The 12,650-nt window shown below is 55.9% G+C and overlaps 1 protein-coding gene across 4 annotated transcripts in view; it reads right to left on the bottom strand.

Annotated features, from left to right (window-relative positions):
- Positions 1 to 12,650, bottom strand: part of CELF5 (CUGBP Elav-like family member 5) — a 37,135-nt gene that overhangs the window by 2,496 nt on the left and 21,989 nt on the right. For 3 of the 4 annotated variants that reach the window (XM_086767649.1, XM_086767650.1, XM_086767652.1), the window contains 9 exons: positions 9,480 to 9,608; positions 8,846 to 8,925; positions 7,875 to 8,021; positions 3,780 to 3,927; positions 2,459 to 2,605; positions 2,230 to 2,292; positions 2,059 to 2,142; positions 867 to 1,010; positions 609 to 773 (listed from right to left, as the gene is read on the bottom strand). In XM_086767649.1, coding sequence (XP_086623775.1) covers positions 646 to 773; positions 867 to 1,010; positions 2,059 to 2,142; positions 2,230 to 2,292; positions 2,459 to 2,605; positions 3,780 to 3,927; positions 7,875 to 8,021; positions 8,846 to 8,925; positions 9,480 to 9,608 — 1,070 coding nt within the window. In that variant the 3' untranslated portion in view covers positions 609 to 645. The remainder of the gene's footprint in view (positions 1 to 608; positions 774 to 866; positions 1,011 to 2,058; positions 2,143 to 2,229; positions 2,293 to 2,458; positions 2,606 to 3,779; positions 3,928 to 7,874; positions 8,022 to 8,845; positions 8,926 to 9,479; positions 9,609 to 12,650) is intronic. The other variant, XM_086767651.1, reaches the window with a different exon arrangement.

Genomic DNA, 12,650 nt, shown 5'->3' with positions numbered 1-12,650 from the left:
TTTTGGGAGGAGTCAGACTGAAACCTTCCCTAGAGCACAGGCAGGCCACCTGACCTCCTCTGCCTGTCAGGGCCCTCAGGGGCTTTGACCAGGCTCACCACGGGCTCTGTCCCCGCTCTGCCTGCGGGCCAAGTCGTCTCCTTAAGCTCAGGCCCGAGCTGTCACTCCTTGTCTAATCTACATGGTGGGAGTGCCAGTCTCCATGGACCTGTCCTGCCCACAGACCTTGCTATCTGGACTCAAACCCTTGGACTGTCTTCCCATTTGGATGTCAGATTTGTTTATTATCCTCATCATAAACCCGCCCGGCAATCACCGGACTGTGTCTGACCATGTTTACCTTCACCAGACCTCATCCTGACCTTCACCTGCGGACTGACTCTCCAGCTTGGCCTGAAGCCTGCGTCATCACCACAAACTGGCCTGCTGAACGTGGCCATCACCTCCAGGCCTGCCTGGTCGCCCTGGCCGGCGAGGCCTCTGCCCCGCTCGCTGTGTTCCTGTGTTCAGCTCCTGGCATCCCACTCCGTGGCAGCAACTGGACCTGGCTGCCCCCTGACACTGGCCAGCACCGCGTAGGAACTGGGCTGGGATGGTGCCAGCTTTACCTGTGCTGCAGAAGTGACTCCTGCGTGCTCGCCGCTGTCAGTAGGGATGGTTAGCATCCTTGGGTCGTTTTAACTGGACCTTCAAACGTTTCATGCCAATCTGGAAGCCATTCATGGCCTGGATAGCAGTCTGTGCGCTGGATGGATTGTCAAAGCTTACAAAACCTGGAGGACAAGACACAGGCATGGACTCACACCAATGCACGCGTGGCCTTGTTGTCCATCATGCTTCCCTTGCCCGCTGGCATCAGCACTCACCGAAACACTTGCTCTGGTTGGTGGCACGATCCATGAACACCTTGGAGGAAATGATGTTGCCAAAGGGCAGGAACATCTGCATCAACTCATTGTCTCCAAACTCCTGAGGGAGATGGTAGATGAAGAGATTGCAGCCTTCAGGACCTGCAGGCATGGGGGGAAAGGGGAGGGACGAAACAGAGAGCCCCCAAAGGGAAGGAGAAGAGAAATGGGCTCAACTCAGAGCACAGCACTGGAGGAGAACCCCCGCACTGCCTCCTTCTGTCTTGACCTCCCCTTGCATTTCTCTCCTAGTCACTGGTCCATGAAGGGTTCTCAGGGTTCTCTCAAGAGCAGCTGGGAGGCTATGCAGAGCTAGAGCTTCTGGAGAGCAGATTCACTTTCCTGGCTTGCCCAGTTCCCACGTGGGGGGCTGGACACCACTCTGAGTGTCTGGGTGCTGCTTTGCTGGAAGGAAATCAGCTGAGGTGACAGCTGCTGGTTCCAAGCTCTCCCAGTCCCAGGAGAGCAGCAGACACTGCTGTGTGAAAGCTGCTGCTCCAGTGCTCCCTGCCCACAGCTGTGCAACGATTCCCTTTGGCCCGTGAGCCACAATCCCATCTGGAAACCTCCTCGATTGTCACACATTATGGGCTGACCTGCTCCTGCCCCCTCCTTCCCTTGGTTCCTGTGAGCCCAGCGAGCACAAGGAGTGGTTCCCTCCCTGACGCCTGCTGTACCAGGCAGGAGCAGACAGAGAACATCCTTGCCTCCAAATTCTGTCCAGGCCAGTTTTAAAATAAGCTGAAAAACAAACTCCTGAGTCTTGGAAGGCTGAAGAGAGAGGACAGCGTGTTGGAGAGTGTGACTGGTACCAGTGTGGTTCTGGCACCAGTAAAGAGGGGGAGGAAGTGCTCTTTTCCCCTGCCCACGTACGGAAGGTGCTGACTCTACACCCTTTGGTGTCACAGCTTGGTTGTCCTGTGCTTGCTGTCCCCTCTGGCAGCATCTGTCCAGGGATGAGCTCAGAGTCTGCATGACAAGCACCCCCTGACCCCTCCAGTCCACTCACCGCAGAGACGTGGGTGGTTCTGTTACCCCAGTCCACTACTAAAGCTCAGAGCGCACAAAGGTCAGTGCTGTCTCCTCTCTGTTGTGGTGCAGAATCCCCCCATCTCCCACCGGCCACAGACATTCCCACCCCGATCCTCACCTTCTCGCTGCTGCTGCTGCAGGATGGGAGGTGGCTGAGGGATGCTCTGAGCGATGGGGGTGATGGTGGTGGTTGGATACACGGCTGTATTCCGAGGAGACAGAACAAACCGTTTACCTGAGGATCCAGTCAGCCACGTGAGGGCCCGAGGGAGACAGGGGAAGCTGGTACCTGCATACTGCTGAACCCCTGTGAAGGCTGGGTGCAACGTCTCTGCTACTGAAGGGCTCTGGGCTGTGGAGAAGAACGTAATCAGAAGCACAGCGAAGGGAATCACTCACGCATTCTCTCTGTCTCTCCTCCCACCCTGCCCACCAAGTGAGTCGCAGTGCCCGGCAGGTAGGGAGGTAAGAAGTGTCCTGTGCGGGGAATCCAGAAAAGAGGAGCTAGTTCTCCGTACCTGAGTATGGCACAAGGCCGTTGGTGTAAACCGTTTCCAAGGTCGGATGCCCATTTGGGAATGGTACCACTCCAGTGAACCCATTTGAAATGGGTGCCACCAGTCCTGGCATGGCTGCTGTTCCCAGGAGAGGTGGTGAATGTAGCCCTGTAGAGCAAGACGAGAGGACGTCCTGTGAGAGCCGAGCTCCTGCAAAGCCCGCGGTCCCTCCTTCCATCCGCCTGCTGTTTGAGAACATACGATTCTCTTCTAGTTGGCACACGGAAGTGACAGACCAGCGAGGGGGGGATGCACAGTGTTGCTGGTCCTGGCTGCCGTCAGAGCTTTGGGCTGGAACCTTTGTAATCCAGGTTTGTACAGCACCTAGTGCGGTACGGCCCTGTTCCTGACAGCTAGGCAAACCCACTGCACGTTACTGCTGATATAATTACTGGGGGGTGATTATAGAATCGCAGAATCACAGGATGGTTTGGGTTGGAAGGGACCTGTAAAGCCCACCCAGTCCAACCCCACTGCAAGAAGCAGGGACATCTCCAACCAGATCAGGTTGCTCAGAGCCCCGGCCAACCTGGCCTGGAATGTTTCCAGGGATGGGGCATCCACCGCCTCTCTGGGCAACCTGGGACAGTGCTCCACCACCCTCAGCGTAAAAAAATTTCTTCCTAATGTCTGATCTGAATCTGCCTTTCTCTATTTTGAAACCATCACCCCTTGTCCTGTCACACCAGGCCCTGCTGAAGAGTCTCTCCCCACCTTCCCTGCAGCCCCCTTTGGGCACTGGGAGCCGCTCTCAGGTCTCCCCGGAGCCTCCTCTTCCCCAGGCTGAACAGCCCCAGCTCTCTCAGCCTGGCCTCACAGCAGAGCTGCTCCAGCCCTCTCAGCATCTGCGTGGCCTCCTCTGGACCCTCTCCAACAGCTCCACGTCCTTCTGATGTTGGGGGCTCCAGAGCTGGACACAGCGCTGCAGGTGGGAAATTATTATAACGAATAATGGCGCTGCTGGAGCCGGTCAGGTGCAATCCCAGGAACCTGGTCACCCTTTACTACATCGAAGGGAAAAACTGCAGCAGGAACAGCAGCAGGGCAAGAGCATGTGCGCTGAACGTGTGAGAGTGTCAGGAACGCTGCAGAAATCTGCACGGAGCTAGGGACTGCCGTCCTCAGAGGCCACACTGTTAGAAAAGAGCGGCCTAATCCGGACACTGAGCCCGGAGGGACGTGGGAGGCGTTTTACCTGTGTGAGCACCGCGCTGAGTGCTGGGGCAGGAGGCTCACTGGTAGTGAAGGACTCGCTGCGTCCCGGCCTGCGCCAGGCCCTCACCTGATGTTGGTGCGATAGGAGCGGCGGGCAGCCCGTTGAGACTGACGGCTCCGATCTGTTGGATGTGGCAAGGGGAAAAGGCGACGCCTGGGCTCAGGTAGCTGCCGTGGGAGGTGGTGGAGAGAACCGTCGTCTGCTGCTGCATCAGCTGGAAGGCAGGACCATGCGGTCAGGGCCCGGCGCTGCCCAGCAGCTGCAGTCCGCTCGCCCCAGGCCTCGCGCTGCTGCGGGGCCTCCTGCCATCACGGCAGAGCGCGGGGCGGCTGCGCAGCCCAGCTCGGCCTCCTCCATCCCTCCTCGGGCCTTCCCACGGGACGTGGCGGGGCAGCTCGGTGGCCTGGGCCCCCCAGAGCTGGGCACAGGGTCCTGCCCCGCAGCTGGCCGGCACGGCTGGGCGGGCATCCTCCACAAAGCCCAGGCCGTAGCCAAGCAGCCCTCCACCCACCCTCGCCCTCTCCAGCAGCCCCGAGGGGTTCGGCCATTGGGATGAGCCCCTCCTGCTCCGAGAGCCCTCGGCGGGGAGCGGGGCAGGGAAAGGGCTGATCCTGGCACCCACCAGCACCTCTCACCACAGGCCCCAGCGCTCGATCGGGCACAGCGAGGGTATTTCTCCTCCCAGCCCCTTCCCTCAGCACCGCCACTTCCCCTGGGCCAGCGCCGGGTGCTACACCACAGGAGGAGAAAATCCTCCTGGTCCTGCCTGGCCATCCGTTGGCGCTCTGGGGCGCAAGACTCAATCAGATAGCGCTAAGAGCGCAGTGGCAACAAAGACTCGGAGCTGGATGAAAAATGATCTCCCCTTTTGTTGTCTTCACCATCAAGCAGGAGAGGAGGGGAGGCTCGGGCGTGGCGCTCTGAAAAGCGGGTCGGTAAGGCCCAGGTCTCAGCTGGAGAATCTCCTAACGCTGAAAAGTTCACGGCTAGCTAAACCTTCCCTCCACACAGGTGCTGATTGTTTTGTTGTGTAAAAACAAGAGGATTTGCCTGATTTCGTGGCGCTGCGGTGTCTGTCAGCTGGCACAAAAGCAGCTGGGGTGGGACTGGCTCCGTGGGGCAGCACTGGGACAGAGGAGAGCCCCTCTTTTTTGGGAAGAGGGGGACGCTGCCAGGCACACAGGCAGGACTGACTGACAGGAAAGGGGTTCACGACCACCTGACGGCAGAAAACAAGCATCCTGAAATCATCTCAACGCTGCCAGGCCATCTTTGGAGCAACTCCCCTGAAGCAGGACCCACTCACCTTACTGGGAACCAGTCACCCTGAGCCAGGATCACAGCAAAACGCCGCCCTCCCGAGAGCACAAAACACTGCCAGGGAAGGCGAGCAGCCTGCACCTACTCCCAGTCCTACCTTCATCCCTGCTTAAGGATGCAGGAACCAACGCATCTCTTATTTACCAGATGAATATTGATTTTTTTTTTCTCACGAATGCCTGTCCCGTGCCAGGATCTGGCCGGAACAAGACCTGCGTCCGACTGCACGCCCACCAAACCAGCACTCTGAAATGGTTTCATTGCTTAAATAAAATCACCAAAACGAACCACAGGAGCAGAGAGACAAGGGGGTGTGTTTTGTTTTAAGAACTGATTTATGAAATACAAGAAATATTCAGGCATTAGGAGCTGTTCCTAAATTGCACTGGCTGCTTTTTTAAGGCTTCAAGCATTGACAGATGATTATTTTGTCAGCTCCCAATCAGCTCCCTGATCAATCTCAACTAATCACTGAATTCAACTTGCTGAATAAATGGAAATGAAAGAAATCTTCACTTTTCACTTGCAGAAGAGGCACTTGGGATCGAAACCCAACAAAAATTGCTGCCAGGTGCCTGGCCAGTCATATTTCCCAGACAAGGATGGGAATTTTTCTTACAAACCTCATCAGCTAGTATGTACAGTTTGTATCGTATTTTGTACATTTGAGTGGATCAGGATAACTTGAGACCTAACACAGCTCGTGATTATTTCATGTTTCATGTCCCTGCTCCTGGCAGGGGGCTTGGACTGGATGACCTTTGAAGGTCCCTTCCAACCCTAACCATTCTAGGATTCTATGATTCTATGTTTCATTTGAGATCGTTTTAAAAGGAAATTGCAATTAATATAAATTGAAAACATCCAACTGAAAAAGAAAACAAAACAAAAACCGAACAACCCAAGCTCCAAACTTCTTCCCAGACTGGGGGCTCTGGGGGCTGCTTTGGGTTGGCGAGGCAGCAAATCCCATGGGGACAGGGAGAGAAAGCTGTTGGTGAATTAAATTGTGAATTTAAGACCCAACGCCTATGACGGACCAGTTGACCCCAGCAGCGCTTGCTCCTCTCAGTCTAGCTCACCCACACACGTAATTGTTAGGGTGCAGCACCTCCTGCTCCAAGCCCTGCACCACACAGCCATGAACAGTGCTGGATGGAGTTCTCCCGAGCCCTGGCCTACCAGAGGTCCCAGCTCCCAAGAGCTGCCCATGGCAGGACATCTGGAGGTGCCATAAGGAGATTTGGCAAGGAAATTTCCTCCCTTCTGTCCCCACTTCCAGATAAATTAGATGGTGTTTCAAAGGGTTGATACTCTCTCCCTGACGGGAACACTGTGTGTGGGGAGAACTGGCTGGGATCTCTCCTCCGGGAGAAGGGAGACCAAAGACTGGGGTGACATAAGAGAAGAAACAATCAAGTGTCTGAGGTCAGTGCCTCAGAAAGAAGGAGAGAGAACCAAAACCAGTGGAAAGGAAAAGGAAAAGGAAGAAAAACCTTGAAAGAGCGGGAGACAGGCTGAGTCTTGAGTCAAGAGGAGAGCCAAGATAAAGTCAGAGAGCAGGAAGGCCAGTGAGGAATCGGAGACAAAGCAAGAGATCTGCAGGCACAACTGGGGAGAAAGAAGATGCAGGCGAACAAGGAGCACAGCCTAGGCCTGACTGCTTTCTTGCCATCAGCGGGAGTCTCTGAAGATTAGAGGGCACTCGAAGACTGAGTCTAGAAGGTCCTGATGCTCTCCTTCCTTAAACGTCCTGGACCATGAGCTAATAAAGCACTTTCTGCCATCGTAATCTCACTGTGTGGCCCATTCCTGCCTCCTCCACCATCATACTGCGCCCAGGTTAGTGCCATCTCCATGACGGCAGAAGATACACCAGGACGAACGGAGAAACACTTCCTTCTCTGTCGTGCAGAGAGAAGGGAGACACACCACGCAGCCACTGAAGGCAGAGGTGAAAGAGGTGTCCACATACATGAGAAGAGCAGGTTTATTTGCGCTCTCCTCGCCCCTGGAAAATGACTTTCAGTACCAGGATCTACTTTTGGGTTCTTTTTTTGACACAAGCATCTCTCATGCCTTGAGCAATTTCTGAGCCTCCTTCCATGGGCTTTATACTTGGTAGCAGAGACCTGAAAGTGACAGTCACCAAGAAGACCCAAAAGATGCTCCGCCACAGCTGATCAGGGACTTGCTGAGTTTGGGACCTACCTCAAAAATCAGCCACCACCATCACTCCAAAGCAATGAAGTCCTCTCACTGAGATCCAAAGCATGGCCAGTCTTGCCGGAGAAGGCCAGACTGCTGAAACACCTCTGACCCTCTGCACCCACTGCTCCCTCTCCAGAGTCCCGCAAACCCCACCGTCACTCTAGCTGAGACAGAAAGCCCTGAGAGCCAAGGTCAGCGCTGAGGGGATCAGGGCCCTCCTGAGAACTTCAGCAGAGAAGTGAACACATGAAGCTGGGCTCAGGACGCTCACGGTCCTCCAAAACCAGAAACAAGTCAAGTTCACAAGGTGGCCAACTGCCACGTCTGGCAGACATCACCCAGGAATCATGGCTCGGAGCTGTCCTCAAAACAAGACGGAAAGACACTGGGTCATGCTTGACCTGTTCCCAGACACCTCCGCCAGTCTACACCACCTCAGAGAAACCCAGCCTCACTCAGAGGAGGTCCCAGCTCTCTCCTGTCTCCCCTTCCAGCACAAAGACTGGGCTGCTGACTGGAGAAACTGAAGGCAGGAACAGCTCCCAGGTGCCAGGAAGCTTTCGCATGTTTGTTAGAGACCCGATGGTGGTCTCCCGGCCCTTTCCCCCCAGCCACACGCGCGATACTCACAGCCTGCGCATAGGCGCTGTACGGGCTGAACGGCAAGGCGAGCGATGGAGTGAGTATCCCCAGCTGCCCCACCATTTGCTGCATACGACGGAGGGTCCTCTCCTTATCTGTGTCAGCAAACTTCACCACTAGACTGGAGGAAGCGCCCTGGGCACAGGAGAGAGGAGACAGAGAGAGGAGGCAGGCGGAGAGGGGGACAGCCAGAGAGTCAGCAGCCAGGCAAGGTGGGACGGGGCAGGACAGGCAGCAGAGAGGAGCGGCAAGAGGAGCAGAAGAGCAAATATCGGCGTGGAAGCGCTCAGGAGCTGCCTGCAACCTGGACTGTGCCCTTCCCCATCCAATCCTTCCCTCTCCCGCCCTTCCCTTCGCACCCGCGGGCGCAAGCATCCCTGGCCGCCTTCACCCGGCGAGGGTGCAGCCGGTGACCACCCAGGACGAGGTGCCCCCATCCAGGTGAGAGATTGCGAGGGAGGAGATCGCCACTGCAGCTCCACTCGCACAAAAAGGCGCAGCTGCGGCTGTGCAACCCCACGCAATGCACCAAATGCTCCCACTCGCAGCCAGCCTGCCCCGGAGCCTCCTCTGCTGCCTAAATAAGAGAAATTGGGGAACGTGCTCAGCCGCTGGGGTCCTGACTGCTCCCTCTGCGCCCCGCTCAGTTCTGAACGCCTCCAGGGAGCCATCTCTAAGACAAATTCACAGCCTGGTTCCGGGCTCTCTTTCTTTTCTTTGGCCTTTCTGGCTCTAAGCGTGGTCACTGCTGGTCTGGGCTGACAGAGACACCCACGGCGGCCCAGGAGACGGGATGGTTCCCAAAGATGGGAGCTCGGATGTGCGCACACCCCCTCCCCCCTCCCTACAACCACACAAGCTTGAACCTCTCACGGTTCTGGACAGCGAGGGGGTGTCCCCGCAAGAGGGTGACGGGAAGAGGATCAGGAAGGGGGTGGGTACCCTGGCCTTATACTCACGGGCATTGTCTGGCTGCCATGGAGCGCGTGGATTGCTGCCTGAGCCTCTGTGTGAGATGAGAACTTTACAAAAGCACAGCCTGGAAAGGGACAGAGAGAGCAGAGCAGATTGCAGTGACAGGACGGCTGCGAAAGGTCCCCGTGCGTCACCATGCAAGAGGCAGCGTCTGGATCTCAGGCAGGGCAAACGAAAGCCACCCCAAAACAGCAGGGAACACAAAGGACACCTCATGCCCAGTCCTCTATCCTGGAGAAAACGTGAAGGGTCTCAAATTGTTACTTCAATGAAACACTCTATAGATGATGGCATCACGTCCACCCTTACCCCTGATTATCTCTTCCCAAATTCTCTGTGCGCTCCTAATTATGGGTACCAACATTTCCAATTGCAGCCCCTGGGTCTCACCAGCAATCCCGGTAACTCGGCCGCTCACCGTGCTCTGTTCCCCTCCTCCCACCTAGGTCCCTGCCCATCCTCCCCAGCTCTGCCTGCCCTGCTCCCCGTGCCTGGCTGTTCCCGTAAAGATGAGGTGGGGGAAGGAGTGTCCCAGTGGAAAGGAGGTGAGGTGGTGGGGCAGGTGAGTGCTACCTGAAGAGCAGGGAGAAAAGGCACGACACACAGAGGGCTTCACACCTTTGCTGTTACCGTCAGGTCCACGCAGCACTGTGCATTCGTCAATGACCCCAAACGGTTCAAAGAGCCGGAGCACGTCATCCTCAGACTGCTGCTTATTTAACATGCCCACAAAGAGCTTCCTGTCCCCTAGAGCAAACACAGAAACATCGACCTTCTGTGAGGCTTGCAGTCCCCAGCGGGAGGACATGGACATTTCAGCACAGAGTAGCCCAGTGTGGACAACACGCCTGACACGGAAATGATTTGGTGTTGGCTGAAACGCTTCTGGGGGTGAGTGTGGAGAGTGCTCCCAAACTCCTCACACCTGCAAAGGTTTCTGTGCCCTCTCCTGTCCTACACCCCCAAAGGAAAAAGAAAGATTAATAATTGTCTTCTACTCATTAGCCCTTTCCTTAGAATCACAGAACCACAGAAGGGCTTGGATTTGGGTGGGACGGGACCTGTAAAGCCCACCCAGCCCAACCCCCCTGCCAGGAGCAGGGACATCTCCAACCAGATCAGGTTGCTCACAGCCCCGGCCAACCTGGCCTGGAACGTTTCCAGGGATGGGGCATCCACCGCCTCTCTGGGCAACCTGGGACAGTGCTCCACCACCCGCAGTGTAAAAAAAATTCTTCCTTATATCAGGTCTGAATCTACCTCCTTCTATTTTAAACCCATCACCCCTCGTCCTGTCACACCAGGCCCTGCTGAAGAGTCTCTCCCCACCTTCCCTGCAGCCCCCTTTGGGCACTGGGAGCCGCTCTCAGGTCTCCCCGGAGCCTCCTCTTCTCCAGGCTGAACAGCCCCAGCTCTCTCAGCCCGGCCTCGCAGCAGAGCTGCTCCAGCCCTCTCAGCATCTGCGTGGCCTCCTCTGGACCCTCTCCAACAGCTCCACGTCCTTCTGATGTTGGGGGCTCCAGAGCTGGATGCAGCGCTGCAGGGGGGTCTCACCAGAGCGCAGCAGAAGGGCAGAATCCCCTCCCTCCACCTGCTGCCCACGCTGCTAGGGATGCAGCCCAGGGTGCGGTTGGCCTTCTGGGCTGCAGGCACACATTGCCAGCTCACGTTGAGCCTCTCGTTCACCAGCACCCCCAAGTCCTTCTCCTCAGGGCTGCTCTCCATCCATTCTCCGCCCAGCCTGGATTTGTGCCTGGGATTGCCCCGACCCACGTGCAGGACCTTGCACCGCCAGCCCAATCTCCATTTTTCCAAGGAGATTGTTGCGTTGAATTAACCCTCCCCATGGCCCCAAACATCCATGGGCAGACGTGACCCACAGGAGTGAACATGTCAGGATACGGCTGGCGAGGAGCAGGGAGGGAGGATTCCTTATTGCCAGCGACAGGATCGGAGGGGCCAGCTTCCAACACAGCCAGTGCAATGTGACGCACATCAGGGAAAATAGCAGGGAGCTGCTGTCTGTCTAAGTGCAGTGACCCGAAAAACAACAGCTCTCGGAGCGACGGCAGCAGAGCAGGGCTGCGGCGTGTCCGTACCGCAGGAATGGGTGACACATTGCACACCGCACTGCCGGCAAAGCCCCCTTCCTTCCTCCCCTCGCTTCCCACCCAGGAAAGGAAGCGAGCTCACCGCTCTGCCCCGCAGACACACCGGGGAACAAGCTCATGCAGCTCTCCAGCAGCACGAGTACACGCAACACACGCCACTGGGATCCACCACAGATAAAGGGTTAAAAGCGATGCACCTAAGGCTCTTACCCAATCCCAGATATTCTCAATTTACATCCCTGGAAGTGGCTGAAATACACGGCCTTGTGTGTTTTTTAAAAGCCAGATTTCCCGGCTTCCCATTTTCATTATTCCCTGGATAACTAAACCTGTGGGAATTTCCTCCTCTTTCATTTTTGTCACAATTCTTTCTACATTTCTTCCTGCCCCTGCATGACAACGGCTGCGTTTCGGAGACGCTCTTCCAGCTGATTTGAGTCCATCCAAAATTTCGTGCTCTGACAATGCCCGGTAGTCCTCAGTCAGGGCAGAGGACGCAATAAAGCAGCAGGAAGCCATCCTCTGCCCACAGCCAAGGGCCAGCTCAGAAATGCCGGTGGGCAAACCAGCTAAAAAAAATAGCACGTAGAGACGATGAAAAATCTGACTGGAAGGGGAGTGGGAAAAAAAAATGGGTCTAGTCAGGAACATATTTACTGGGAGGTGGAGAGGAGAATGGAAACTAAGGGAGCAGCAGCTCTGTGCTCCCATTAACCTCACCTGGTGCCACATGTGGTCCCAGTTTGGCTATGGGAGGGGACACCTGGGCTCTGCAGTGTTCCCCCTTCCTCTACCCTGAACCTCTATCACAGCTGCAGCCAGGCCTTGTGTCAGATACCTGCACCACGCCGCGGCCTTTGGATCGCAAACAGGGCGGGAGTTCCTCAAAAACCGCATCGACAAAGAGGAGAAACGCACAGGGAAATATTTATACTGACTTGGGATGCTGTAAAAATAATCCCCTGCTCTTTGAACGAACAGGGAAATAATTGTGGGCTACGCACTTGACAGCCTCGCCTGGCTCTTCAGGGACTCCAGCAGGACGCCTGGCTGTTTGGGGAGGCGGCAGGGGGGCGTCAGGACAAGGGGGACAGTCAGGTAGATCAGAAATCCGAAAAGCTGGAACCCTAGGTGGGGGGAACATACGGCTACATGGATGTAATGTCACTTTTCTGTTTCTGATCTTCTGTAAAAGAAAGGGTTTTGCAGCAGAACTGTGAGTAATCAGCGGAGAGTTGGAGAGGTGGCTCCAGTTTTGGCTGATGACTCAGCGTGAAGACCTGACGGCTGCCACAGCCACTCAATGCTGGAGGCTCCCCCAAGCAGCAGGCGAGTGGACGCAAGGGGCCACAGCTTTGCAACGGAGGCACTGAAGGAAAAGGAACCTCGTCAACTTGCAATCCAATCAACATTAAACTACCCATGACCGGTTGTTTTCACCTTCAGAGGGCCCTGAAATCTCTGGGATAATCCTTGTGCTTTGATCCTTACACCACTTCTGTTGGATCAGAAATGTTTTTCTTCACCTTGCGCTTTGGGAAAGGTCCACTGACGCGGCAGATGCTCGTCTCTGTGCTCGCAGTTTTCCTGCAGGTCTTCCGTGGTCTGACAGGGCTCGCTGATGGAACATTTTGGAAGCCCTGTGTTTATGTGGGAATATCAGCTTTTCTTTTTTTTT

This window comes from Chlamydotis macqueenii, chromosome 26 (assembly GCF_036417535.1).
Source record: "Chlamydotis macqueenii isolate bChlMac1 chromosome 26, bChlMac1.mat, whole genome shotgun sequence".
In the NCBI taxonomy this organism is placed as follows: Eukaryota; Metazoa; Chordata; class Aves; order Otidiformes; family Otididae; genus Chlamydotis; species Chlamydotis macqueenii.
Note: the sequence above shows the minus strand (reverse complement) of the source record. Positions and strands in the feature narration are given on the sequence as shown.